Raw genomic sequence first — 27,350 nt, 5'->3', positions numbered from 1 at the left:
ATTGCCACCACAACAGTGCACCGGCGGCAATATCGCACCAACAGAGACTCTCTGATCCCCATGCATAAACTCATGCACCAACTGAGGAGCCAAGGAGTGATCAGTAATACCCACTCACCCTTTAACAGTCCCATACGGCCAGTGCGGCAGTCTAATGGAGAGTGGAGACTAACAGTAGACTATCGTGGCCTGAATGAAGTCACTCCACCGTTGAGTGCTGCTGTGCCAGACATGCTAGAACTTCAATACGAACTGGAGTCAAAGGCGGCCAAGTGGTATGGCACAATTGATATCGCTAATGCATTCTTCTCCATCCCTCTGACAGCAGAGTGCAGGCCACAGTTTGCTTTCACATGGAGGGGTGTCCAGTACACCTGGAATCGACTGCCCCAGGGGTAGAAACACAGCCCTACCATTTGCCATGGACTGATCCATACTGCACTGGAACATGGAGAAGCTCCAGAACACCCTCAGTACTTTGATGACATCATTGTGTGGGGCAACACAGCGGAAGAAGTTTTTGAGAAAGGGAAGAAAATAGTCCAAATCCTTCTGAAAGCTGGTTTTGCCATAAAACAAAGTAAGGTGAAGGGACCCGCACAAGAGATCCAGTTCTTAGGAATAAAATGGCAAGATGGTCGTTGTCAGATTCCAATGGATGTGATCAACAAAATAGCAGCCATGTCTCCACCAACTAGCAAAAAGGAAACACAAGCTTTCTTGGGCACTGTGGGTTTTTGGAGAATGCATATTCCAAATTACAGTATGATCGTAAGCCCTCTCTATCAAGTGACCCGGAAAAAGAATGATTTCAAATGGGGCCCTGAGCAACGACAAGCCTTTGAACAGATTAAACCAGAAATAGTCCATGCAGTAGCTCTTGGGCCAGTCCGGGCAGGACAAGATGAAAAAAATGTGCTCTACACTGCAGCCGGGGAGAATGGCCCTACCTGGAGCCTCTGGCAGAAAGCGCATGGGGAGACCCGAGGTCGACCCCTAGGGTTTTGGAGTTGGGGATACAGAGGGTCTGAAGCCCGCTATACTCCAACTGGAAAAGAGATATTGGCAGCATATGAAGGGGTCCGAGCTGCTTCAGAAGTGGTTGGTACTGAGGCACAGTTGCTCCTGGCACCCCGACTGCCGGTGCTGGGCTGGATGTTCAAAGGAAACGTCCCCTCTACACACCATGCAACTGATGCTACGTGGAGTAAATGGGTTGCACTGATCACCCAGTGGGCTCGAGTAGGAAACCCCAGTCGCCCAGGAATCTTGGAATTGATTATGGACTGGCCAGAAGGCAAAGATTTTGGATTATCACCAGAGGAGGAGGTGACACATGCTGAAGAAGCCCCACTGTATAACAAACTGTCAGAAAATGAGAAGCAATATGCCCTGTTCACTGATGGGTCCTGTCGCCTTGTGGGAAAGCACCGGAGATGGAAGGCTGCTGTATGGAGTCCTACACGACAAGTAGCAGAAACTGCTGACAGAGAAGGTGAATCGAGCCAGTTTGCAGAGGCAAAGGCCATCCAGCTGGCCTTAGACATTGCTGAACGGGAAAAGTGGCCAGTGCTCTATCTCTATACTGACTCACGGATGGTGGCAAATGCCCTGTGGGCCTGGTTACAGCAGTGGAAGCAAAGCAACTGGCCGCGCAGAGGCACAAACCCACCGGGGCTGCCACATTGTGGCAAGCTATGGCTGCCCGGGTAGAGAACCTGGTTGTAAAGGTACGTCATGTGGATGCTCACGTCCCCATGAGTCAGGCCACTGAAGAACATTGGAACAACCAGCAGGTAGATCAGGCTGCCAAGATTGAAGTGGCTGAGGTGGATCTGGACTGGCAACACTCAGTGGGCCCATGACACCTCAGGCCATCAAGGGAGAGATGCAACATACAGGTGGGCTCGTGATTGAGGGGTGGACTTGACCATGGATGTTATTGCACAGGTTATCCCCGAATGTGAGACATGCGCTGCAATCAAGCAAGCGAAGCGGGTAAAGCCTCTGTGGTATGGGGGACGATGGCTGAAATATAAATATGGGGAGGCCTGGCAAACTGACTGTATCACACTCCCACAAACCCGCCAAGGCAAGCGCCATGTGCTTGCAATGGTAGAAACAACGACTGGCTGGCTGGAAACATATCCTGTCCCCCACGCCACTGCCTGGAACACTATCCTGGGCCTCGAAAACCAAGTCCTGTGGCGACATGGCACCCCAGAGAGAATTGAGTCAGGCAACGGGACTCATTTCTGAAACAACCTCATAGACACCTGGGCCTAAGAGCACGGCATTGAGTGGGTGTATCACATCCCCTGTCACACACAAGCCTCTGGGAAAATTGAACAGTACAATGGACTGTTAAAAACTACACTGAGAGCAATGGGGGGGTGGGACATTCAAGCACTGGGATACATATTTAGCAAAAGCCACGTGGTTAGTCAACACAAGGGGATCTGCCAACCGAGCTGGCCCTGCCCAGTCAGAAATCCTACATACTGTGGAAGGGGATAGAGTCCCTGTAGTGCACACAAAAAGTATGCTGGGCAAAACAGTCTGGGTTCTTCCTGCCCCAGGCAAAGGCAAACCCATTCGTGGGATTGCTTTTGCTCGAGGGCCTGGGTGCACTTGGTGGGTGATGCGGGAGGATGGAGAAATCCGATGTGTGCCTCAAGGGGATTTGATTTTGGGTGAAAACAGCCAATGAACTGAATGGCAAAATGAAAAACTGCTATGTAATATTGTGTGTCACCTCTGTGTTGTATCAATGATATCAGAGTACAAGCCTCCCAACCCATGGAAGATAAACTATGAAACAAGCCGTGCAGCAGTGATGGAACAGTGACTGACTCGGTATGCAGCAACCCAACGCCACACACCATCTCTCCCACCCTGAAAGACTGATACGACAGATGGAGCCCAGAGTCATGGACTGGGTGAACTCAATGGACATTTGAATGGACATTTTACAGGGAAGGTCCATGAACTAAGGGAATGATGTCTGTGTATTATGTTAAAGGATGGGAAGGGGACGGGTGGTGGTTGGTACGGTTGTATTGCATCGTAAGGGACCTGGGCATGGTGTAAATGGTATGGAATAAGGGGTGGAGAATGTGCTGGTTTTGGCTGAGAAGGGGTTAATTCTCCTCACTGGGGGGGTCGGCTACCTTTCCAGCTTCCCGCGCTCTGCCGCGTGGCGGGGGGGGAGCGGGGGCTGGGAGGGGCAGGGCCATGGAGGGGGGCGGCTGACCCCGACTGGCCAATGGCAGGTTCATTCCCTACCATGTGACACCATGACCAGTGTATTGAGGGGGGGCGGTTGCAGCGCGGAGGTGGCGTCGGGTCGGCGGGCGGCGAGCGGCTGCGGCGCGTGCGGTTTGTTTCGGCGGTTCGTTCCCCCTCTCCCCTCCCTTCCCCCTCCCCCGGGGCTTTGCGCCTCTCGTTGTTCTCCTTTACATTGCATTTCGACTGTTGTTTCTTTTAATTTTAATTATTAAACTGTTCTTATCCCAACCCACGAGCGTTACCCTTCTGATTCTCTCCCCCATCTGCCGGTGGGGGAGTGAGGGAGTGGCTGTGTGGGGCTGAGCTGCCGCTAAACCACGACAGTGTTCAAAGCAGTAATAGCTTCTACACCTCTGCTAACCGCCTTTGGATGAGATGTACTAGTCAAAACCCAGGAAATCTTAATGTAATGTTCCTACAGATAGAATAATCATATCAGAGCTTAATTTTGCACAATATATAACAAAAGATCTTGAATTTTGTGGTTAATCTTCTCTAAACTTTGGCTGATTAAAAGCTACCAGGATGGCTGAAAGGAAGGATTTAACTTTGACCTTAAATCTTGTACTTCTGGAATATGGATTCATTTTAGAAAAAGAACATGAGTGCACCGATTATAATTTTGAAATATGCACTGCCTGAAACATATGCATTATCAAATAAATCTCTGATAATTGCTTAGAATTACTAAAAATTCTGTAATGTAGCTTACTATGTTACCACTATCAGTGAAGGAAGCACTATAGACTTTTCTGATGAGATTCTGTAACAACTGACCTACTTGCTCAGGGAAGTATCACAAATTTGCCATCTTTTTCAGCCCAGATAGCTTCAGGAACACTTCAGTTCCTTCTCGCTTCAGGTTTGGGGTATGGGAAGTTTTAAAAACTAAAATATTCATGTCTGAAACCTTACATCTTCCAGTGCCAAGATTCGTGGTTCTCTACCACCTAAGACTGCAGCTAGATCCCTAGTAGTGATCACCCACACGCTTAGCACCCAGCCTTTTTCTCTAGTCCACTTAATTTTTAAAGAGAACTCTAACTCCAGGTAAAATCAATTTAATTGGGATAGATTCTTAGTCAAATTGTAACAAATCCATTAACAACATCTTCCATTAGAACCCATTTCTGTTTAACTATAGTTAGGGTATTTGCAGGGGTTTATCCCCTAGGGTAATCAAACCGCTTCTATTGAACTCGGCTACCAAAGAGCATTTAAATGTGACATCTGTTTCTTTCTTCTGTTTCTTGTGGGCATATTTTAATTTGCTGGCAGAGTGCTCAGTACATTTCATGCCAAATCAATTAATGGGTCCAACCCTGCCCTGCTACAGGTGGGGGTTTTGTATCCAGGCTTTTTGGTACTCTAAGTTTAAACGAGAATCGTTTTGCTTTGCTGAAAGAAACCGGGTAGGGAAGTGCTGGGGCCGTGTGAATGGCCCTGGTCCCCCATAGCCTCGTCGCCTGTGAGCCCTTCCTGAGGGGAGACCGGGGGCTATGCTCCCGGTAACGGCAGGGCCGCCTGCGCCGCCCGCGCTCCTTTCTAGGCGGGGCCGAGGGCCGCGCTGGACTCGCCCTGGCAACGGCGGCCCGGCGGGCTCCGTGGGAAGCCAGGCCCTTCCCGCCGCGGCCGAGCTGTGGGCGGGCGGCGGAGGCCGGATGGGGCGAGGGTCACGCGCTGTCCCGGCCGCGCCGCCGGCGGCGGACGACGGGCTGCATACCCCGAAACTCCTCCAGGGAGCAGTCGAGTGCGCCGCTAGAGCGTCCGCGCGGTAGGACGCTCTAGCAGGCGCCGCGCGCTCGCCTCTGTCGTCAGGTCCGCCTCTCGGGCAGTGTGTGGCACAGCCGCGAGCGGAGCGGCTGTGCGGGCTCCGCCATGATGAACAGCGGAGGGATTGGGGTGCCGCTAGGCTTCCCCCTGGGTCCCACGTCTGTCATCCAGGTCACCAACCTCTCCTCGGCGGTGACTAGTGAGCAGATGCGGACCCTCTTCGGCTTTCTGGGAGATATCGAGGAGCTACGCCTCTATCCCCCGGAGTAAGTGGGGCCCGCGCCGGCCGCCAGAGCGTAGAGCCTTAGGCGAAGGAAGAGGGCTAGAGGGGCCGGGCGGGTGGAGGGAGGGCAGCGGCGGTGGGCCCTACGTGCCATCTTGATTGTGGGCACCGGAGCGTCCTGCACGGGGAGGCCGTCACGTGGTTCCACCCCTTTGTGCGGCGGCAGCCGCAGGGGAAAGGCGCTTCGCCCGGACTTAAGATGGCTGCCCTGGGCGGCGGGAGCAGCCGCGGCCTCCGGGGCGGCGGCGTTTGTGTGCCGTGGCGGCGGCAGCGCTGCCCCCGCCCGCCCGCCGTGGGGTGCCGGCACCGGGTTGCAGCCGGAGGCCTGGCGAGAAGCGTGTTCCCAGACTGCCCTGCAGCGCTTCCCGGGCGCAGGTCGTTCCCCCCAGCTTTTCCTGAAAAACCCCTTTCTGCGGTGTATCTTTCTCTTCCCTCGGACCGAGTGAGGGGGGTCGGGCGAGAGAACCCCCGACCTGACCTCTGCACGGCCGCCCTGCCCGGGCCGTGCGGGTCGGCGGGACCAACTCTTTTTTTTTCTTTGTTTGTTTTTTGGTGTTTTGTTTTGTTTTAGGTTTTTTTTGGGGGGGATTGTTCGAAGGGCTCTGTTCTCCGAGTAAGGGCCCCTCGAACAGATGCCAAAATAGCTATTCAGAGAGGGACGGAACCTGCCATGCTTTGTGCTCGGATATGCCCCTGATAAGACGTGTGCAGTAAATGAAAGTTGATAACGGACACTACACGTTTCTCTAAATTGTAGCTGTTATCATTGCGTCAGCTGCATGTGAAGGATGCACTCTGAGGGCAGATATTGAGGTTTGCAAACTAAGTATTGTTTTTCCCAAGCAGAGAATGATCAACACAACGGGGGAGGAAAAGAAATCTAATTTTTCTCAGTTCATCTGTTGTACTGGGAAGCAAACGACAGATGTGTCCTTTCAAACCATTTTTCTTTCTTCTTATGAAAATTAAATAGGAGTAGTAGAAAGGGGAGGGAGTCATTCACATCCAGATACTTCAATTTTGATACAAAGAAGGTGCTCAGACAAATAAAATTTCAATTTTAAAAACTAAATAGCAAAAAAGTTGATATTTATCCATTTTTATGTTATTATATTACATCTGAGTAGGTTTGAATGAGGATCGCTAAGAAAAATAAAATATGGTTTAATATGCATATAATGTATATGTAGTAGTATCCGTTCATGTAAATATATGCTTAAAACAGCTTTACTGCATTTTAAACACTCTTTAATAGAATGATGGTGATTTTTATACAGTTTTCCAGAGTTTTACTCTGGGACTTGTTTCCACACTTGCTGCTTAATACACTTGAGTATTCTCACTGCATGTATTTATTGTCATAGCTCTTGTTATTTTTCACTAAGTTATATAACAGATTTTAAGGCAAATAGATACCTTTTTGACATTCATACACAAATAATGTTTGTGCCTATGTATAAAATTTTGCCACTGTGTGTATACCCATAAAATATTAATGTCCAGTACCATAGTAGGGTTTGACTTGGTAATGTCAAGGTTATCATGCTATAAACATCAGTTCTAAGTGATTAATTTTGATTTCATAGATTGGATGCAGGATCGCGATTACTCATTTTGCACTTGGCTTTATTTACAGTTTTCTATGCGTGACTTGTAGAAAGATGGATTTTCTTGGCTATATTTATGGACATTTGACCGTTCTTTCAAATTATTACTTTGGAAAAAAGTTAAATATTTACTCTGGTGCCCTTCTTGTGAAACAAAAAAAGGCATACTTCCTGTTGACTCTGAAAATATATTCGAATAATATTATGATAAATTCAGAAAATAATGTTTCATTCAAAAGTGCAAAGGAAGCAAAGGTGTCCCAAGCAAAGAGATGCTACAATAAATGCTGCAATTTGTTAAAATAATTTTCTGCTACTATTTTTTCCTTAAGTATTTAACAATTTCAGGCCTAGAGTTTTAAAAATTAGTTCTTTCTATTCATTCAGTTAAAAGGGAAATATGCTTTTTACATTAAAATCAATGTCAGATAAAAATCGTGTAATCTCAGTCTTACCTTTAAAAACAATTCTGTAAGAAATCCGGCATTCCAATGGATTCTAAAGAATCAATTTTGCTGCCTTCATGGAGGAGGGGAAACTCACTTTTTTAGTCCGGATTCTAGATGAAAAACATACTTCAGTACGTTGAATTAGTGAACTCCAGGTCTCATGGATACTGACAAGTGAATGACAAATATTAATAAGCTCTTTTTAATTTATTTCATGCTGAGGAATAAGAGGAAGGTGACATAGTAGCTTTCAGTCATCCAGGAGTATTTGTTTTACCTCTCCTTGCAGAATGACCTAAAGCCAAACGCATCTAGATAATTTATAAAACCATTAAATAGCACTGGCTCTAAAATTGAGCCCTGGGGAACTCTGCTGGTGACTGGCCGATAGCCTGACGTGACCCCATTTACTATACATCTTCAAGCCCAACCCATCGGCCAATTGCTCACCCAACATATTATGGACTTGTCTAGATGTGTGCTGGATATTCTATCCAGACAGTACCAAAAGCTTTTCTAAAATCCAAAACCACCACATCTACTGGCTTCCCTTGGTCAGCTAGATGGGTTGCCTTGACATAAAAGGAAATTAGGTTCGTGAAGCAGGACTTCCCCTCATGAACCTGTGCTGGCTGTGACCAATGACTGCGTTGTGTCTCAAGTGTTTTTCAGTAACTCCCAGAGTAACCTCCTCCATAATTTTACTAGGTACAGAAATGAGACTGACAGGCCTGTAATTACCAGTCTTCCTTCTTCCCCTTCTTGAAAATTGGGACAATATTTGCCAGCTTCCAGTCGCCTGGGACCTCTTCAGAGTGCCAAGGCTGTTGAAAAGTAATGGAGAGAGGTCCCACAATAACATTGGCCAGCTCTTTCATTACTCTGGGATGTACCCCCTTGGGCCCCATAGATTTACGTGCATCCATGTGGAGCAGCAAGTCTCAAACAAGTCTCATTCTGGTATTTGTGCATTAACTTGGTCAAGGGCATGCATCATTCTGCAGCATTGCTCTTGCCAATTTAATGTGGTTTTGAAATATTTTTCCCATTCTTGGAAGATGCAGCTTTGCATGTTAGCTTTGGATTATAATTTTTTTTACTAGTACTGGGATATTTTGCTCTGTTAGAGCAATCCAAGAGGATTGCAGAAGTGGTGAATTTCATCAGGTGATCATTTCCATCTTACAGGAAATTCTTTTGATAGCACTGTTCCACTGTCATTCATTGTGCAACAGCCTACCACTGACGGGAATGAAAAAGGGGAAGGTTTTTGGCTAACTAGGGAGTGAACATGGTGTCTCTGGTGCCTATAGGTTTTCTGCTTCAGTGACTGCGAAGTACAGGGCTATGCTGTCATTGTCTGAACTAACATTTTTAGAGAGGTTTTTTACCCATTTCCTATGTTTTTTCCTGTCATTAACATGTACCTCTATTTTAAAGCATGCAGCAGAGAATTTCCTTAAACTAAAAGGAATTCTCAATTGCTGAGTATAATTACTTACAGATTGTACTAAATAGAAAGCGTGTTGATGTTAGTTTACTTAAAGTTCTTGTAAGTTTGCAAAATGTGGAGAGGAAGAGAGAAATCACCTCTGTTTTTTTAACACATTAAATAAAATGCAGGCTCTTTAACATGACTCTTCAGTATTCACAGCAACCTTCCTGAACCCAGTGACTTTCCCCAGCAATTAATACCGTAAGACTGTCATTTTAAAGCAGCAATTTTTGTTAGGGTCCTTTATTTTATATCTCTGATTGGGAGGACTTTTTTTATTAATCTTGAGTTAAATCATGCTATGCTTTTTGGTATTGGTAGTTTGTCACTTCATGTTTTATCTTCATAATGAAAACCCTTTAGTTTCTTCAGTCACTGCTAATCAGGCATCCCTTTAAGAAGGATGGATTCCATACGTGCCATGTTCCTGAAAGGCTTGTTCTCTGTGGGGAAGTTTCTGTCTTGTGTGTTAGAGGCTTTCACATGTCATGCAGATGGCAGTAAACTGCAAGTAGTCCACCTTCAGATTCAGTGTTGAGGGCATTGGAAACTCTTGGTACTGAAGTTTTTTCCCTGTGGTCATCATCCCAATTTTAGCTACTTGTCAGCGAGGCTTCATTGGTGCAGAAAGCAATATTTTTTAATTGAAAAGCCATTAACATGAATCATCTTTGAGTGAGTCAAAGGTGCTTGTTACTGGTGGCTGTTGTTTGTATTTGCTTATTTTCTTACAAGAAAATTTCAAATTTCACTTGATAGTACAACTATATACTCTTCTGCTCTCTGGAAGTTTTTCAGTTACAACTTTAATCTAAAAATTGAAAGCACCTATTTGTGGGCCTTGAATGACATCAGTAAACAAGTGTAAATTATGTGGAGGTGGCAATATGGTTGGTTTTTTTTTCTTTAATCCACTCATTTCACTCTTAATTTGTATTGGATTATCAGATCTTAGAGACCAGCAGAGTTTATCTTCTATTATGCTGCATCTGTCTGCTGTACTGGATTAACCTTGTTGGTCACTGGTGTAAGAAATTTGCACAAGAAACTTGGACTTCATGAGAATTTTTTAATCCCCTCCTTGTAAGACTTGTCTCTTAAAGACTGCCATAGGTGGCTTTCAGTGCTCCAAGACACCATTTATTCCACTTCATTACCAAGCTTTGTGGTCATCTCTTCTTCCCTGGCCCATAAACAGAGCTTTAACCTTAAGAAGGATATTCAGAGACCCTTTGAGAATTTGACCTTTTTTTTTTCCCAATGAACTTCATATAAAAAGTGCTCAGAAATGAAAGTATTGGATGATTGTGAAATCCTTTCAGAAAATATGATTTCTGTGTTGTTTGTGTTCTTAATTTACTTGTATGTGTAGTATTTTCCCTTTTGCTTACATCTTGAGGAGAGCAGGATGATTGAATTGCAGGTTTTTAATTTTACCAGATGAGTTCTGGTTTATTCCTGAAGCTAAAGACTTAAGTATTTTAAAGAAAAGTTACGGGTGTATATGAAAATTACTTGGAAAATTATGGTTAGGTAGGATGAAAAAGTCAACAAGAACAGAAAATGATACTATGACTACAGCCTGTATAAGAGAATTAGTTTATGTACGAAGAATGTTACTACACCAGGGCCTCCATGTGGATTTACCACTTCTTTGTAGAAGAGGGTGGCTTTAGTGGGGCTTCACTGTCAGCTAGAATGTCACAAAGTCTGAGGAAAAACTGCTGAAATTTTGAATACCTGTGTATGGTCCTGATTTGGTTAGGAATTCAGATCCCTAAATTCCTAGTTGGGAGTGGAGAACTGTGGTCACTGAACAACAAGAGCTCCTCAGTTTGCCATTTGCAAAACTTCCGGTGCTTACTCAGTTTTCTCAAGTGGGAGTACACAGTGGCCATTAAGGACGTAGGAAGGAGGCCTCCTGCAAGCCTGCATTTGCAAAAGATCTCCAAGAAACCACACTTCCATGATGATGCTGGGATTTGATTATGCAAGAGCATGAGAGATGGTATACTGTGTTCCCTGCTCTGTAGAATATTCCTGAAACTTTTGTCTCTTTGTTGTGTGTTGCTTTTAACACCCTAAAGTTACTTACATTTAAATTTACAAAATGTGTTCGAGAAGGTATTAATTTGGTGCCTTTCTGTTGGCTGTTTAAACAGACTTTTGTGAGAAGATGAAGGATGGCTCCTTTTTCTCACAGTTCTGAACGAGACTGAGACCAGTTTTTATAGATCGCTTTCTGTTTGCAGTACAGTTGAAATCTGAAGCTGGTTTGCAGGGTGTGACAGGTCTTTTGCCTTGGGTATGTACTCCAGTGTGCCAGCCACTCATACAGCTTAGAGTTGTTTTTCGGTTTACTAAGAGACCAGTGATGTCTGTAATCAGATTCTTAGTCCCAGTCATGCTTTTGTGTTATGCTTGTCACCCAGCTGAAATCTGTGTTTCAGGGAAGCCTTCAAAATTACATTCATAGCAGTAAGCCTTCAAATATGGCTGTAAGATGATTTTTGAACAGCTAAATATTGAAAAGCTTTATTGAGCAACAATTGGATTTTTGCAGAATGAGTTGTTTCAAAGCAGGGAGGCACAAAATGTCTCCGTTAGGTGTTGAAAGCCCTGCTGTTTGCTTCTGGGTGGTCTGGAGTGGTCTTGGAGGCTAGAACACACAAGTGCTTCTTAGACATTGTTATATCCTGTGGTTACTGCAGTATAGATGAGGCCTTTGAGATAAAACACACAGAGCCTTATTTTAATGTGATCTGCACAATTATTCCATAACATCTTATTTTAATAAGTTATTAATTTCTGATGTCTACTTCACCACCACCACCCTGAGAAAATCTGGACCCTTAGAAGAATCTTGTGTAGCTTTTTTTTTATTTTTCACTGCAGCTTTCTGAATAGGTCGTTATTATGAAATGTCTTTGGTTCGTTGTTATTCTGTTGGGAGAAGGACGTTACTGTTTCCCTTCGACGTAAAACAAAACCAACAGAAACATCTGAATACTGTTTAGATTTTTATTTCCTGTTTGAGTTTCCTTGCTTTTCTAAAGAAACTGTATTATAGTAACCTTGAATCAGAGATGTAGGAGTTGCTTGTTTGCATTGGTGCTTTGTAATCCTAGAATGAAGACTATGACTCTACCTCAATTCAGCCTCAGAAAAGGTTAGCAGAAAAAAAATGGAACAAAAGGAATTAAAACAGGACAGGACTTTTCTGTTTTAAGAAACTTCTTAAGAAGCCTGCTGGGGATGTTTAGGAGGCCCACTTTGTAAAATGAGATAACTCAATCACTGTGAAACCTTTTGGAATTTTAGATCTTTTGCATCTTAATAATCTCCCTGATGCAGATGCAATATTGATATGTTTTCAGCAGAGGTGGTCTCCTTATAGAGAATTTCTCTTCTGTAACCTTCAGAAAACATTTTGTACAAAGACTTCTTTTTAGAGCCTCATTTACAGCAGTGTTCTTGATGTTAATATTTTTTAACATACTTTCCACATAGCTTTTGTGATTGAAATCCACAAAATACTCTCTTCCCAAGGAGAAGAATGTTATAAAAAATACACTTGTCAGAGCTGGCTCTATAGATGTTGAAATTTATAAGGATTTTTTATGGGGCCTGGAACTGCCTGGAACAGAATTATGTTCTTGAGTTAGCAATGAAAACAAAAAAAGGAAAAAAACCAGGAGATGCTAGAAGTCTTCAACAGTCTGGACCACAGAATCTTCAGTGGAGGCTTCAGCTGTTTGGGTTGTAACACTGTCATGTTTGTTTAAAAACAAACAATAACAACAAAATGAAAACACCTTCTCCTCCCAACTGCAGCAGGCAGACCCCCACTTCCACCCTCCCAGCAACAAACCAAAACAAACAAAAAACCCCCTGTGGTCATAAAAATTATTTTTTTTTCAGTGAGTGAAGTCTGGCTCTTCAGAATATGTAAGATTAAAACTTACCTGCAAACATTTCTGCTGAGTACTGAGAAAGTCATAGCTTGCTGTCCCCTCTGATGTTGGAAACTGTTCTGAACCAAGACTTTACAGGTGACTCAGAAGCCATTCTATACAATTATTTCCTTCCTGACTGTGGAAACTTGAAACTGAAAACATTGGCCACTACCAACAAAATAAATAGGCAGAAGAAAAGTCGTCATCTTGCAATGTTTTTCTGAATTGTATACGGTTGACTTTTATATTTATGTGTCTCCCACTCCCTGTTTATATTTGCCTCCTCAGTATACGTTTTCACAGAATTTTCCATCACAAGTGTTTCTGAATGCCATTCTGAAGTTGGTTAGCTCCCTAGATATTTTGCCTACATGTTACCTTGCTGGTAACCAGAAACATACCAGTCTGCCTGCCTTAGACTAACTTACTGGTTTATTTATGCAATTAATATGGTGAAATAATATGTCTAAAACTTCTGAGCTTGTATTTAAATAGTCAAGTCTAATTAATTCCATACAACAACTTTGGGAGTACCTATTTGGAATTTGAGGGACTACAAGATGGGTTGGGCTAAACTTGAACTGCTTCCAGAAGGTGACAAGTGTTCCTGTTTGAGTTGAGGGAGGGACAGGATGAAAGTGTATGCAATGTACTTTCCATGAGTTACTGCTTTGGTAGAAGACAGATGGTCTTTTCAGATGGAAATTGCTGATGTTCCAGCAATATCCTATTCCATTCTCTCTTTGAAGATTTCACCTGTACTTCCTTCATATGAAGAAATAAACTGATTCTCTAAAGATTATGAACCTTGACTAGAGAATGCATTTTTTAAAGCAGACTTTGGTTTTGATCAAGATTACAGTGTATATGTGTTGTTCTTTCTGACATCTCTGTTGGTATACTTTCTAATGGAAAAGCAAATTTCTAATTGTCTTCCTCCTCCTGGCCAAATAGTGAATTCCTCCTGCCTCCTTCAGTGTTATCCCATGCTACACTATGCCAAACTAAGGCAGATGGTAAAAAGGACTTTAGTTATGTTAGTGAACTAAGACCTAACATTAGAAAGAACTCTCAACAACTGCTTTTATCTCGGAAAGAATTAATGAAACTACTTTTATGAAGACCCAAGAGAGAGTATTGCTTATTATGTGCTAACATCTGAAGGACCCACTGAAAAATAACTGGGCTTGGTGTTTGACTTTCCTGAACACGGATTATTTGGAGGAAAAAATATAAACTATAAATTATTTACTTGGCAAATGTGTCATGTAAATACGCTACTTACAATAGTAATTTGGAATGTACTGGTCAATGTGTTTAGCAAGATTATGAAAGAAAATTAGCGTTGTTAATTTGGATTTTGGCTTTCATGAATTTCCATTAAAAAGGAGAAGGTGCTATGCTCTGCTTTTTCCAGTGATATAGTAGGCAAGTTAGTAAATTTCTATACTCTTGGCTTTTGGATAACTTTTCCAGGAAGTCTAAAACCTATTTTTTTTATTACGGGGTAATAGTTAAAAATACATGCATGCAATTATTTGATGTGACTAATTGGTTTTTTTCCTTTTATCTTGCAGCAACGCACCTCTTGCTTTTTCCTCCAAAGTATGTTATATTAAGTTTCGTGAAGCATCGAGTGTTGGTGTGGCACAGCATCTAACTAACACGGTTTTTATTGACAGAGCTTTGATAGTTGTGCCCTGCGCAGAAGGTTGGTATTTTAGACATTTTTCTGTAACGTTGGTCATTGTCGTGTCTGCTAATTGTTCTAAGCTGCCCATGTCAAGAGGTGGTGCTCTGTTGTTATTTTAATTTATTTTATTGCTTTTTGAAAAGTCTTGAAACAAAATTGAAAATTGAATGAAGAAACCCAGTTTTATAGATTTAATTGAAATTCAGCATTAGAAAAAAAGGCAGTTGACTTAAATTAGGATAATTCAGTTTTCCGTAGTTATTAAATATTTTGAAGGAAAATAAGGTAAAATAATTCCCTTCATGGTTTGTATTGGCAAGGTTATTCTCACACAGAGTTCTCACTGAAGTCAATGGAGCACTGAAAAGATTGGGCAATTATCTGGCACTAATAACACTGCAGTTTGGATCTTAATGTGTTGCCTTTGGTGTGGTGCTTTTTTTGTTTTGTTTTGGTTGGGTTTTTTTTTTAAAGGTACTGCTTATTTGTCAATTTTTTTAGACTGAATCCCAATTTTGTTTTGTAGACATGTGATATATGCATTTGGCCATTTTAGATGAACCTAATCTAAAATACTTAGCATTCATAGTGATAATTACTGCTTGAATATAAATATTTACCTGCTAGTTTAATTTTAAAAATTCAGTTTTCCCTTCTTGTTACTGTGAAAAGTGTTACGTTGTATGCCATAAAACAGCTTTCTTTTGTATACTGTTCCTCCTTTTTGGTTTTAGATACCTCTTCAAAAACACAATGATCTGCACAGAATGCTTCAAGTGTACAATATTTCTAAAATTTTTAATAAAATAAAATGCTTGGTGAATACTAAATTTACAAGCGTTCCTTTAACTAGCTTTAAGGCCATACTTTTTCAGATGTGTTGAATATAAGGTAGTTTGTGTTGTTAGTGTAATATCCAGATCTGAATATGGTTAGATGAATCATGGCTCTACGGTAAGCGTATCGCTGGAGTTAAGCAGAGCCCCATTGACTTCACTGGGATCATTGTGGAATTTAGCATCTGGCATTTGGTTCTGGACTTTTTGCCTCTTTGGAGTGGAAATACTCCAGCTGGTGGAGTGAACCTAGCTTCACTTTGAACATGGTAGCTGTTTTGCCTTGAAAAAAATAAAAATTTAGAATGATTGAACTATAAAGTACAGCAGTTCCAGAAATAACCTCCTAGAAACATAGTTTTTCTAACGCAAGAGTCAGGTTTTGTTTCAGAAAACACTGTTGACTTCTGGAGTTTGTTAAAGCTGGTCCCGGAGTGCCATTTTTTGGCACGTTTGCCACATTGTGATTTGGATAGTATGAGATTAGTGCTGCTGTAACAACAGTCTGGGATGTTCCTAGCAAACTCTGACAAGTCTTCCAAATTCCATAGACTCTCCAGGTACTTTCACTAAAGGCTATATTGACTTACAGTATACTGTCTATTCTTGTAGCCTTCTTCAAAGGGTCATATGGCACATATATTTGTCTTTGTGAAGCCTAGAATTCTAGTTGCTTTTATGCCTTGATTTGGGGGGTTTTGGTTTTATTTTTTGAACTTGTCTTAAACCACAAAGAGGATCTTGCTGTATCTACTTGAAGCTTTGTAGAGGCTAATGGGACCAGAGTCCTTATTATTGAAAAATTGCCCCTAAATAATTGAGTACAAATTATTAAGGATCTTAGTTTTACGTTTCATTGAAGAGACCTTAACATTGGTTCTGTGTTGGCAAAGAGGGAAGATTGGCACCTAATGACTGAAAAATACTTCCTGGTGTTTTTCTTGTGATGAGATCACTGCCTGATTTGATATGGCAACAAGCGGGTAAAGCTACATTTTCTCTGGATGGTAGACAATGAACAGAAGGAGCATAAAATCAAAGTCTGACAAATCTTTTTCCCACCCCATTTGTAGCTGACATGTTAGGTGAATCTGAGAAAACATATTTCAGAAAAATTGTCACTGTTCAAAATCATTCTGGACCCCACAAAGATTTGTGCATAATTAGGTGAACAAGTGACTGGGTTGTGAGGTCAATTTTTTTTTTTAATGTCAGAATACTGTTTCCATGTAACTTTGTAACAGAATCACTAATTTTAATTTATAAAGACGTGAATTTATGTAGGTTTAACTTTCTGAGGAATTTATTGTGTGGATTAAGTATGGCTTTGGAGACCACAGCGCAAGATTTTTGATTCACTATGTATCATATGATGCATTATTAATGGAGACAGTGGAGTGTATCATGGGCTTTAAAAGTAGTGATGTCTGTATTCGACCAGGAGGTAAAATTATATCCTTAGCCAACAGTGCCAGTAATAAAACATCTCATGCGCCGAATCAAACATAGATGAGAGGTAAAACAGAACTTTGAAAAATTGGTTTTAGAAACCAGAATAAAATCTGAAATTTGGAGTGTATTTTAACAGTGGTAAATCAAGGGAATATGAGGAGTCACTACACAATGAAAACAGTGTTAATTTTGTGACATTTAGTAAACAATTGAACAAAAATGTAATTGTAAATGAAGTAATATTATTAAGCTGTCAAAATATGACTTTTCTGTGTGTGTATTGGTAGGTTTTTCTTTAAACGTTATACTTTGAGAATGCAAAGGTTGAAAGATAAACAGATGCCACCCTAATCATTCTAAATTTTATGTCCACATTATCTGGTAGATGGATTTTGACTATTAATTTGGTTTTGTATGTTTTCTCTGTGTGATATTTGTGCATTATTAGATGACTAGACTGGCCAAGGCAGACCTGTTACACTTGCCTGAGTTAGGCATTGTTTGCCATGCCACTAAACCTGCCGCCAAGTGAAACCTTCATGGGGGAAATGAGATCGAAGTCTGGCCTGCTGAAGATGGACGCCCTGTCTCTGTTTTTATTTTATTTTGCTTTCTTTCCTTTGTTTCTTTTATTTTTATTTTTATTTTATTTTGTCCCTTTTTTTATTTTGTTCTGTTAAATCTCTTTCCCTTGTACTTGTGAACTGGTACTTCAGTGGTACTTCAATGGTGTTTTGTAAAGGGTTCAGAGTGTTTCATTTTGAAGTTGACTTGAAGCTGCTTATGAATGGTGGATGGTATACACAGAATTTAGAATATGATTAATTTTTATTATGTGAATTACAGATAAATTTGATTTGGAATACATTTAAGCATCTAAATTCAACAGATGAGCACATTATGTCAGAAGACAGAAACAGTGAAAAATATATTAGTTTTAATATATTGGTTAAGACATTCTTTCATATGTTATGCTGTATGAGTTTATCTTGGAAAAGGACAGTTGAAACTCTTACTTCTGGAGAAACTGGCTTTACAAAGTAAAGTCATGATTATTTCTCTCCTGTTTTTCCTCCTCTCAGCAGAGTAGTTTTGGTTTAGGTTGCATGGTCTGTTTAAAAGAAGGCTTACTATTTATGTCTAATACGAAGAGTTGAAAAGAATTATTTCTGAAATTGAACATTCATGAATATTGAATGTCATGAAATACTTGTTTGCTTCTGATGAAACCTTGCTCCAGTGAAGTCAGTGGCAGTAAGATTTCATCCTTTTGTTTTTGTAATTTTCAGGAAGATCTGTTTACCACTCATAAGTACAAATGCTGCCTGAAGTTTTGGTTGGACTGTGTTACGTGAGGCATATTGTCTTTTAACGCTGTTATTTGTGGGAACACTGAATCAGTTCTCTGTGTGTGTGTATGTATGTGTGTGTATATTGCACTTTGACATGCTCCAGTGGTGGTTATTTCAAGAGGAGTTTTTTTTAAAAAAAAAAAAAGAAAAAAGAAAAAAAGTGTCTTCTCAGTCATCTCACAGTCTCAGAAGCCCTGGCAGTTGATGCTGGATTGATTGAGAAGGTTCTCCTCCTTAAATGATGTTCTTCCTTCTTGTGAAACGGAAGCCCTGAAACAGAAGTGATGGACCAGGTGGTCTGCCTAGTCCTTCAGGCATTGCTCTTCCCAGCCAGCTGCACTGGGATCAATTGGTTGCACTTTGGTAATGAACGAGGCTGTGCACTGCAGCTGGGAAGAGCTTTGTTTTGTGATCTCTGTTGGATTTAGCTGTAGCAGTTGAGGTAATTGCCAGTAGGTGTAATCTTTTTAATCTCTGCTCCTAAATCCAATAAGAATCATGAATTGGATTGCTTGAAAATTATTTTATTTGTAAGTGTGCATTTTCCATTGATTTAAAATAGCAGGAAAATAACAATTCCTTTAATTATGTTTAGAGTAGATGTAAACTGTTAAGTATTTTTAAAACAAGCAAACTTGCTTATTGCAGAAGCAGTTTGCAGGGGCAGGGAGAGGATTAACCATGTAGTTTTAGTACAAAGAGTAGGAAATTAATTTCTTCTGAGCACTTGCAGGGCAGATAAAAATACTGTAATTACTCCTTGCTTAATGCACGTACTTCTGTTCAGCATTTAGCAAAATGCATTCTGGTATGGCCTAGGTTGACTAGGGCTCTTAAGTACTTTGATGATACAGAAAAGTAACAATCATAACTGCTATTTAGGACAACTGTACGTTTCATAAGTAACATAAAATGTCTCTAGGCAATGCAGAGCTCATCTGCATCTGCTTCCAGATTCTTTTGCAAAGTGAAGAATCAATAAATGATCATTGAATCTGTAGTTTACTAAGCACAAGAGCTTCTAAGAAATCTTTCTAAGGATGTGGTATAGATGTGGCATATTTATTTTGTCTGTTTCCCTCTTTAGAAAACAAATATCTTTACCTCATTTCCATTCAGCATTTAAATGCCATGAGTTTAAAAGCTGAAACAGTTATTCTTAAACTAAAGTGCCTTAATTTGTTGTGATATACCCACATGCTTTGTTTTATCTTTGTGGGCATGTATTCCTTTTATGAATAAATTCATGGAGATAAAACTCCGAAACTTAAAAGCCTGTAACTCATGAGATCATGTGGCCTCACATATTAATTTCTTTTTCAAATCTATATAAAGAACAGCAAAGTAAATTTGCAAGATACTTCAGGTTTTCTTTCTTTTCCCCACAACGGTTTGTTTTCTATAGAACTGTTAAGAAGTTTGACCTGGTCTTAAAAACTGGAGAATGGTCTTTTCAAAAGACAGTGTCTTTGAATATACAGGCAAATTTTCAGGGTTTTGTCTTTAGAGATAGACCCTTTCTCGTTCTTGAATGAAATAAATGGACCATTGTTTGTGGCATGGAACTGACCAACTAGATTTTGTATTTAAAATAAAACATTACATTGCTGAAGGACCAAAGTATTCTGGAAATAATACTGCTAAACTTTACAATTTAGATACGAATGTTATTCATTCTTTGAACTGCTATAACAGTGCACTGAACCGAAAGTGTTCAGTGGATTCCTTGAGTGACATTTGAGCAAATGAATAATTCCAATTATTTCAGTAAGAGGACCCATATACTTAAAGTTTAGGCTTGTATTTAAGTACCTTTCTGAACTTGACTCATTGTCTGTTTAGTTATGTGCCTAACTCAGTTCCTATTTAAGAGAGCTGAGTGCCTAAACATCTCTTAAGTTTATCTGGTTAAGTGTATATTGAATTGGCTTTATGTAAGCGCATACTTAAATTAGGCATATACTTATGTACGTTAGTGACTGAGGATCTAAATTAGAATGCAGACACACCACTTCAGGAGCCGTTTCTGCCATTGGATTTTCTTGAGCCATGTCTGTTGATCCTGTAGAAACTTGCATGAGTATCTAGTTACTTGCAAGATGCTAGCAGTTCAGGATAAGGTCCGGTTCATTAGTCATTTGAAAACACTTAAGTATTTTGATTTTCAGAAGAACTGGTACATAATTCTATGCCTAATTTGCATGCACAGCTGCTGGGACTGTATATTCAAAAGCCTATCCGTTAGCTACATATTAGGCAGGATATGCAGCAAAGTACCTGTTACTCATGAGCAGTCAGGCAAATCAGGTACACCTCTCATTGCATGCCTGACTTCAAAATGAGATCTGTAGAGTGCTGATCATTGTGATGATGACTCAGATTCATGCATGTTTTTTAAAAAGCCCTGGAAGTCGTTATTGCACAGTTAATTCTTAAGCGCTAATTATTTTCCTATTTTTCTCCTTTAGATAGCAAAATCAAGTGGTTTGTTACATGTTAAGGAGCAAGGTGCCTCAAAATTTAACATAAATAAAATAAATGTAAATAGGAAGCATGAGAAAAAAAATGGGTACTGTTATTTTATCTTTTTTATTCCACCCATGCTACATATAAATTAAGTTTCATTTAGATTTGTTTTGTCCTTTGGTCATATCCAACTGTAACCCAGTCCTTGCTGCAGATCTGTAGAACAGGTTTGCAACACTTCTTTCTTTTTTTTTTTTTTTAAGTAGTATGTTTCCTGTTGGGTCTATTGAAACTTGTATAGCTAAATCTGCACAGTGTTTTTAAAAATTACCTCATATTTTCCTTTTTGATAAGAATATATATTCATTTTTAAATCCTGAAATTAGGGGGTTTATAGTTGAAAGATGCACAGTTTGAACCAAAGGAGTAAAAGACACTGGCAGAGTATTTGTATATCCCTTGACTTTAAAACAATGTTTAAATAAAAGCATTTACTTTATTGAAGTGCATGAGGTAATACAAAAGGGCTCAGTTGGATAGCATATATACAGTTATACCAGTAATTTTGAATAGATCATAGACACCTGGTATAATTAGAACTTCCTTTTGTAGTTTTTCAGTTTAGTGTTTCATGTTTGTACCAGTTTAAATTCTTCAGTTGTAATCGTAATCATTTAACTATTAAATCTTTTGATTTTTGAAGATTTTGGGGGGTTCATTTAGCAGTCTAATTGTGACTAACATTGAACGAAACCTGCATTTAATTCAGATTAGATATTACTTAAACATTTAGCATGACAGGGAATATATTTGAAAGAGTAGGAAATACATATTTTGGGAAGACAGAGCTTGCTTAGCTGATCAGTTACAATTTTCTTCAATCCCAGTAAATATAAAGCTAATTTATCAAAGTTTCAGATAAACTGAGGGGACCTAGAATGTGAGACAGTACAAAGCTAAATTTTTTCTGCCCTCCCTCCTTCACCTCCAACTTCACTTACTTGTAATATGTATTTTGTGGAGTCACAGTAGTTCAATAGTTTTTATTTTGTTTTTATTCATTTTTACATCCAAAGTAGGTAGCACCAGAGGAATAAAAAAAAAAGCACAAATTTTAGTTAGCACATACTTTGTTTTTTCTTTCTTTTTTTTTTTCTTTTACTGATTTGGTTATTTGCCATTTCTGGGGATTAAACTTTAAAAAATGTTCTTCTTTTCTGTATCTGATGTTCTGTGTGCTATTAGTGATGCAGCCAACACGAACGGTTGTCATGTGTAAAACAACTTTCGATCACCGCGAAAACACCGCCCTGGGAAAGCGTCCATGCTTGATATCGTTTGGTTCATGAACATTAAGTTTCCAGTACAGGTGACCCATAGCTCAAAGTGTTAAATAATTGTATACATTATTCAGTTTTTAAAATAATAATCCATTAATGAGATTGCTAGTCTTTGAAGTTTTGCTCACGTTTGTTTTTCCTAGTAGAGCAGGGTAAAAGGAAAAACTTAAGTTCTTATTTGTTTCTTTGTAAGGATCTGGTAGATAGATCATTGTTATTTATTATGTTTTTAAATGCAAGGGTAAATTGTAAAATCATAGCAAGAGTAATGTGGGTAGTGTTCCAACTCTGTGTAATGCTTTCATTTGCTTCTTCAGGTAAAATCCCAGATGAAGCCAAAGCCCTTTCTCTGTTGGCGCCTGCTCCTACTATGACAAGCCTGATGCCTGGTGCAGGGTTGCTTCCTATACCTACACCAACCCCTTTGACTACAGTAAGTAAAATTCAGTTGCTGTTTGATTTCTGGTTTCATCTATACTCAGTAGCCTTTTCTGTGTTCAAAGAACAAGAACTATCTAATCCATGGATGTCGTCCTCTTGTATGCTAGATCAGTGAGGGTTTAGGTGTGGTGCCTCTTTTGAGGGTCTATCACAAGATGTCTATGCACTACCTTTTCTGGGTTTTTCTTTCAGATTATTGTTTTGCAAAATAGTGGATAAATACTGGTTCTGGTTTTGTCCATAAAATGGACAAATGTTATCCTTCCCTAGACCCATTAATTAGGTCTAGTGGCAGTGCTATCCAGCTTCTAAAAATTTGTTAAAACATAATAGTTACATTGACACAGTTCTTCACGGAATATTAAAAAGCTGCATTAGGATGCTTTTACATGACACTGCTATGACATGACTTTTGACTGTTCACCTAACAATGTTTTCATTACAAAAAGCATAGGAGCTAGCTGCTGCTGCTTCTGCTCAGTTCCCTTTTGCATCTGTAAGCCCTTCTTGACATCAGCAGGCTGCTGTGACCTATTCGGGAAAAATGTCGAGTTAAAATGGAGTGGTTTTCTCTTTTGTTACATAAAAAAAAATTACTGGTGGCTTGTTAAGAATTTCTCATGCTTGTTAGAAAATTTGTTTGCTGAAAAGGCAGTTGCTTTTTGGGTTGAGAAATAAAATTCAAACCAGGAACTCAGCAGACCAGTTTAGTAGTGATTTTTAAGTGACTTTTTAAAAATAACGTTCCCCAGGAGAGATTTCAATTCCCAGTTCCCACAATGAGAGCTGTACTTTTCTCATTCTCTAGGAAGTGACTGTGTTTGTAAGGAAGGAGCTTAGACTTAACATCCTTCACATTTCAACTGTAATTAATCTTGCCTTACCTGGTGTGTTTGTCCAAAAGGTACTTTACCTGTCCCTTTGATGGACTGATATCTATTACAGAACAAATGGGCCCTGGGCACTGCAAATTCCATTCTTCCCCTGCTGGACAAGGGCTCAGCAGTTCCTCATCTACTCCTAATAATTGTGGCAAAAAAATAAGAGTATTAGCAGTGCCTGAAGGCATCTTACTCAATTTGATTTACTGCAAGCATTAGAAATCTAAGCCTGTATGTTTTTTGTTTGAGATACTGCATCCCTGGCCAGATGTCTTTGATAAGACGTTAACAGATAGCCCACAGAAAATCTTAACTATAGAAGATTATTTATGTGTAGATTTTTATTCTTTAAAAAAAGTGCTCAGCTGGGCTCTTAAAGTATTGCCTATACTAATTCTATTTATTTTTACAGAAATGCACAAGGCAGGCAAGTATTACAAGTGATGTATCTCCCACCAGTGCTTGGTTGCAAAGCATCTCTTATTTTCGTGTTTTCCAGCTCGGCGTTTCACTTGGCACTTTGGGGGCTATACCAGCAGCAGCATTGGACCCTAACATTACGGCACTGGGAGAAATACCACAACCACCAATTATGGGGAATGTGGATCCATCCAAAATTGATGAAATCAGGAGAACAGTCTATGTTGGAAACCTGAATTCCCAGGTAGCTTTTTTTGTGTAATGGAAGGTGTAGAATTGTAGATTATGAATTCTAGTCTTACATGTTAAAGAGTTTTTTTTCAATTGATGACAATAGGGATTTCAACAACAACAACAACAACAACAACAAATGTTCGTTTTGGTTACTAATCATGTTTCAAATTTTGAATGCTTCTGTCCCAGTCAGATCAGACCAGACTGTGGAATTCATTCTGTCAGGATGCCAAAGAAATCACACTGTAGCTGAATTCAAGAAACTTACTTGGTGTGTTGATTAAATGTCCAGCTGGGCTGTGTTAGCTGAGCAATGCTTCAGAAGTAGAAAGCTAGTAGAAAAACTTGTAATAGCTAAGTCTTACAATATTGTTTGGCTTTTTTTTCAGTTGATCAAAATGCACAGTCAATAGCTTGGACACGGGTGTGTAAGGAAATTCCTCATCGATTATTTCAAATGAGTTGCTGGAAAAGTGCAAAATTCTGTGCAAATGCTTTTTTTAACCTAGCTGTAGGACTTCAGGGCTTGTGGTTCCACTATTGTAAATTGTAGTATATTCTTTAGATTAATGGAAGAAAAAACACCTGTCTTAAAGTGTAACGTTACGGAATTGGTGTCACCTGTGTAATAATGGTGAGGGATCTTTCCATGGTCTGTAGCTTGTAGATTACCTGATAATTGCATAAGTGATTTTCATTATGTATTTTACTTCAGCTGAGCTCTTTCACTCTTTCTAGACTACAACAGCAGATCAGCTACTTGAATTCTTTAAGCAAGTTGGAGAAGTGAAATTTGTGCGAATGGCAGGTGATGAGACGCAACCAACACGATTTGCTTTTGTGGAATTTGCAGACCAAAATTCTGTACCTCGAGCTCTTGCCTTCAATGGAGTTATGTTTGGAGACAGGCCACTGAAGTAAGAAATTAATTATCCATATTACTTTTGAATTTTGTATCCTTACACATTCATGACTCTGCACATGAATATTTGTTCAATGTAAGAACCAGTTGTTAACAAACTGCAACATTTTTCTAAACTCCAGTTTCAAGGTTGGGCATAACTTTCTCTGAGAAGAATATGGACAGCATTGAGTAAAATGTATTTATATTTAATCTTGATGTAGTAGAAGCTATAATAGTGAAAGATTCTGCAAAGTCCTTAGTACTAATTAAGCTTTCTATATATGCATGTAATTAGTAGTCCTTAATGTAGAGATTTGATCTGAAATAGAGAGATTCCTAGACTTCTAATAGAAAATATTTTAACACAGAAATATTATGCTGCATTTATGTAAAAGTGGTAAGATTTTAAAGGAAATACTTAGAATGGATGAGTGTTAGGACAAATCTGTAGTTTTGCTGAACTTCGAAGTTTTTAGTCCTACATGGAAGTTGAGGTGTTTTCCTTTCTTAGTTGTTTTTCTTTTTCCCTTTTCAAGCGTTTGGGAGTTAAAGGTTTTATGTTTCCTTAATTTAGAATAAATCACTCCAATAATGCGATAGTGAAGCCTCCTGAAATGACACCACAAGCTGCTGCCAAGGAGCTGGAGGAAGTGATGAAGAGAGTAAGGGAAGCACAGTCTTTCATATCTGCTGCTATTGAGCCAGGTAGGTATATTATGTTCATTACCTAACAGACATGTTCTGCATGTACCTTGGCATGCGCTTTTAAGAGCGTTTTCAAACACAGGAAAAAGGTACTCAAAGGTGAACAGTATGTATTGGAAAAAAAGAAAATAATAAAAATTGTGTTCATGCAACAAAGCAGTGGAATGAAGCTGGCTCTTTATTTCACCACGTCTTATTTTCTGATAAATGCTCACTGACTGTTTTAAAAAATACAAAGTTAATACTAGATTAATACTTAATGTTGCTGCTTTTTAAGTTCAAAGTACTTGCAAACTTTTAAAAGAAAATGCTTTATATTTTTTTTTCTTCTCGCACCCATGAAAGCCATAGTTTCATGGTAAGAAGGGAGCTGGCATGGTTCTGAAAGCAGTAATATTATGCTTTCCTTACCTGCAGCAGGTTAATTATGTCCCTGTGCTGTGCTGTTTTTCATGCTGGTTCAAGACTGTGTGCATCCTCCTAGCAAATGGGATCAGAGAATGAATCTGGGATGAAACCTACCATATTGTAAAAGATGTTTTTTCATCCGGATTGGTTCCTTGATCTCTGTTAACGGTGAGATACCAGGTCAAGGAGGAAGGTGATTGTGGGTTAAGAGGTTAGACAGACATTTCAGTGCTGATCTATGCTGACTTAAACTGGTTGCAAAACCACAGCATAAAAAAGATATCAACTTGTTAAGCTTGCAGTTGAGATCCTCCTTTTTCTTTTCATCAGCAAGACTTCGTCGTTCTTCTTACTAACAAACCCAGACATTATCTTACGTAGGTTAGATAGTGTGGGGTCTTGAGGGTTTTTTGGGGGGGTGGGAGAGTATTTTCTGTTGTTTTTTAGGGTTGGAAGAAAAGTAGCTCTAACATTTCCTCAATGTTAAGCAGCAGAACAACAATCTTCTGGAGTCTGAACCGAAGCCTTGTGAGGTCACTGTTAAGGTTTTTTTGACTTCCTGGCCTTTGGATCAAACTTCTCACCCTGTTATCTCCATCCCTTCCTTCCGCAAAGCAATGTTTGAGGAATAAAACTTCAGTATTTGTACAGTGATTGAGATATCTAAAAGTATAGAAAGTACTAATTATTAATATGTTTTATGCTTGTTTACAAAATTATGCCCCCTAAATTTACTCTATTCTTCTCAGGTTATTAAAAAAAAGAAAGTAATTATATTAAATAACAGACCAAGAGGAGAACATTGTGCATTGTGGCAGCAACATAAATCCCATTCCTAATAGAGCTAGCTGTTTATAATTATCTGGTTTATGTGTACTGCTGCAGGATGGCTGCACTCAACGAGTATATGCAATTACTTTCTTGGATGTTTCTGAAGGATATTTGCAAAGAAGGAAGATGTGCAAAGAGTAGTCCCCTTGCACTATATGTGGTACATTCCACTTGTGCCACATTGTTAAATGGGATCTTTAAATGTTCTGAGCTTACAGTGCAAAGTGGTTTTTTCCTCTCAGAGTCTGGAAAGAGCAGTGAAAGAAAAGGCGGTCGATCTCGTTCCCATTCTCGTTCAGAATCCAGGTCCAGCTCAAAATCCCGATCTAGAAGGAAAAGATCACACTCAAAACACAGGTGGGTATGGTTTTTATTTTGGACTAAGAGGTCATACTGGGGTTTTTTGAATGGTGGTAGTTACTGAGGTTTCTTACTGAGTTACAAGACAAGTATCCCCGTAGAGAAGATTACAACTTACACTGAGCAGATCAGAGTAACCAGGAACTTTGTCTCTGGGGAGAGTGTCTTACCCTTTA

The 27,350-nt window shown here is 39.8% G+C and overlaps 2 protein-coding genes across 5 annotated transcripts in view; one reads left to right on the top strand and one right to left on the bottom strand.

Annotated features, from left to right (window-relative positions):
- The window catches only part of CENPK (centromere protein K), a 550,311-nt gene that overhangs the window by 339,388 nt on the left and 183,573 nt on the right, over positions 1-27,350 (bottom strand). The gene's annotated exons all lie outside the window — the stretch shown is intronic.
- SREK1 (splicing regulatory glutamic acid and lysine rich protein 1) overlaps positions 4,919-27,350 on the top strand; it is a 38,906-nt gene continuing 16,474 nt past the window's right edge. Inside the window, exons 1-8 of one of the 4 annotated variants that reach the window (XM_075078859.1) lie at positions 5,118-5,327; positions 14,429-14,562; positions 21,896-22,019; positions 22,308-22,423; positions 23,812-23,976; positions 24,705-24,883; positions 25,445-25,575; positions 27,057-27,171. In XM_075078859.1, coding sequence (XP_074934960.1) covers positions 22,361-22,423; positions 23,812-23,976; positions 24,705-24,883; positions 25,445-25,575; positions 27,057-27,171 — 653 coding nt within the window. In that variant the 5' untranslated portion in view covers positions 5,118-5,327; positions 14,429-14,562; positions 21,896-22,019; positions 22,308-22,360. Of the gene's footprint in view, positions 5,328-14,428; positions 14,563-19,316; positions 22,020-22,307; positions 22,424-23,811; positions 23,977-24,704; positions 24,884-25,444; positions 25,576-27,056; positions 27,172-27,350 lie in introns of those variants that run through there. The other 3 variants (XM_075078857.1, XM_075078858.1, XM_075078860.1) reach the window with 3 other exon arrangements.

The sequence above is a fragment of the Phalacrocorax aristotelis genome, chromosome Z (assembly GCF_949628215.1).
Source record: "Phalacrocorax aristotelis chromosome Z, bGulAri2.1, whole genome shotgun sequence".
Classification (NCBI taxonomy): domain Eukaryota; kingdom Metazoa; phylum Chordata; class Aves; order Suliformes; family Phalacrocoracidae; genus Phalacrocorax; species Phalacrocorax aristotelis.
This window is presented reverse-complemented; position numbering and strand designations above follow the sequence as displayed.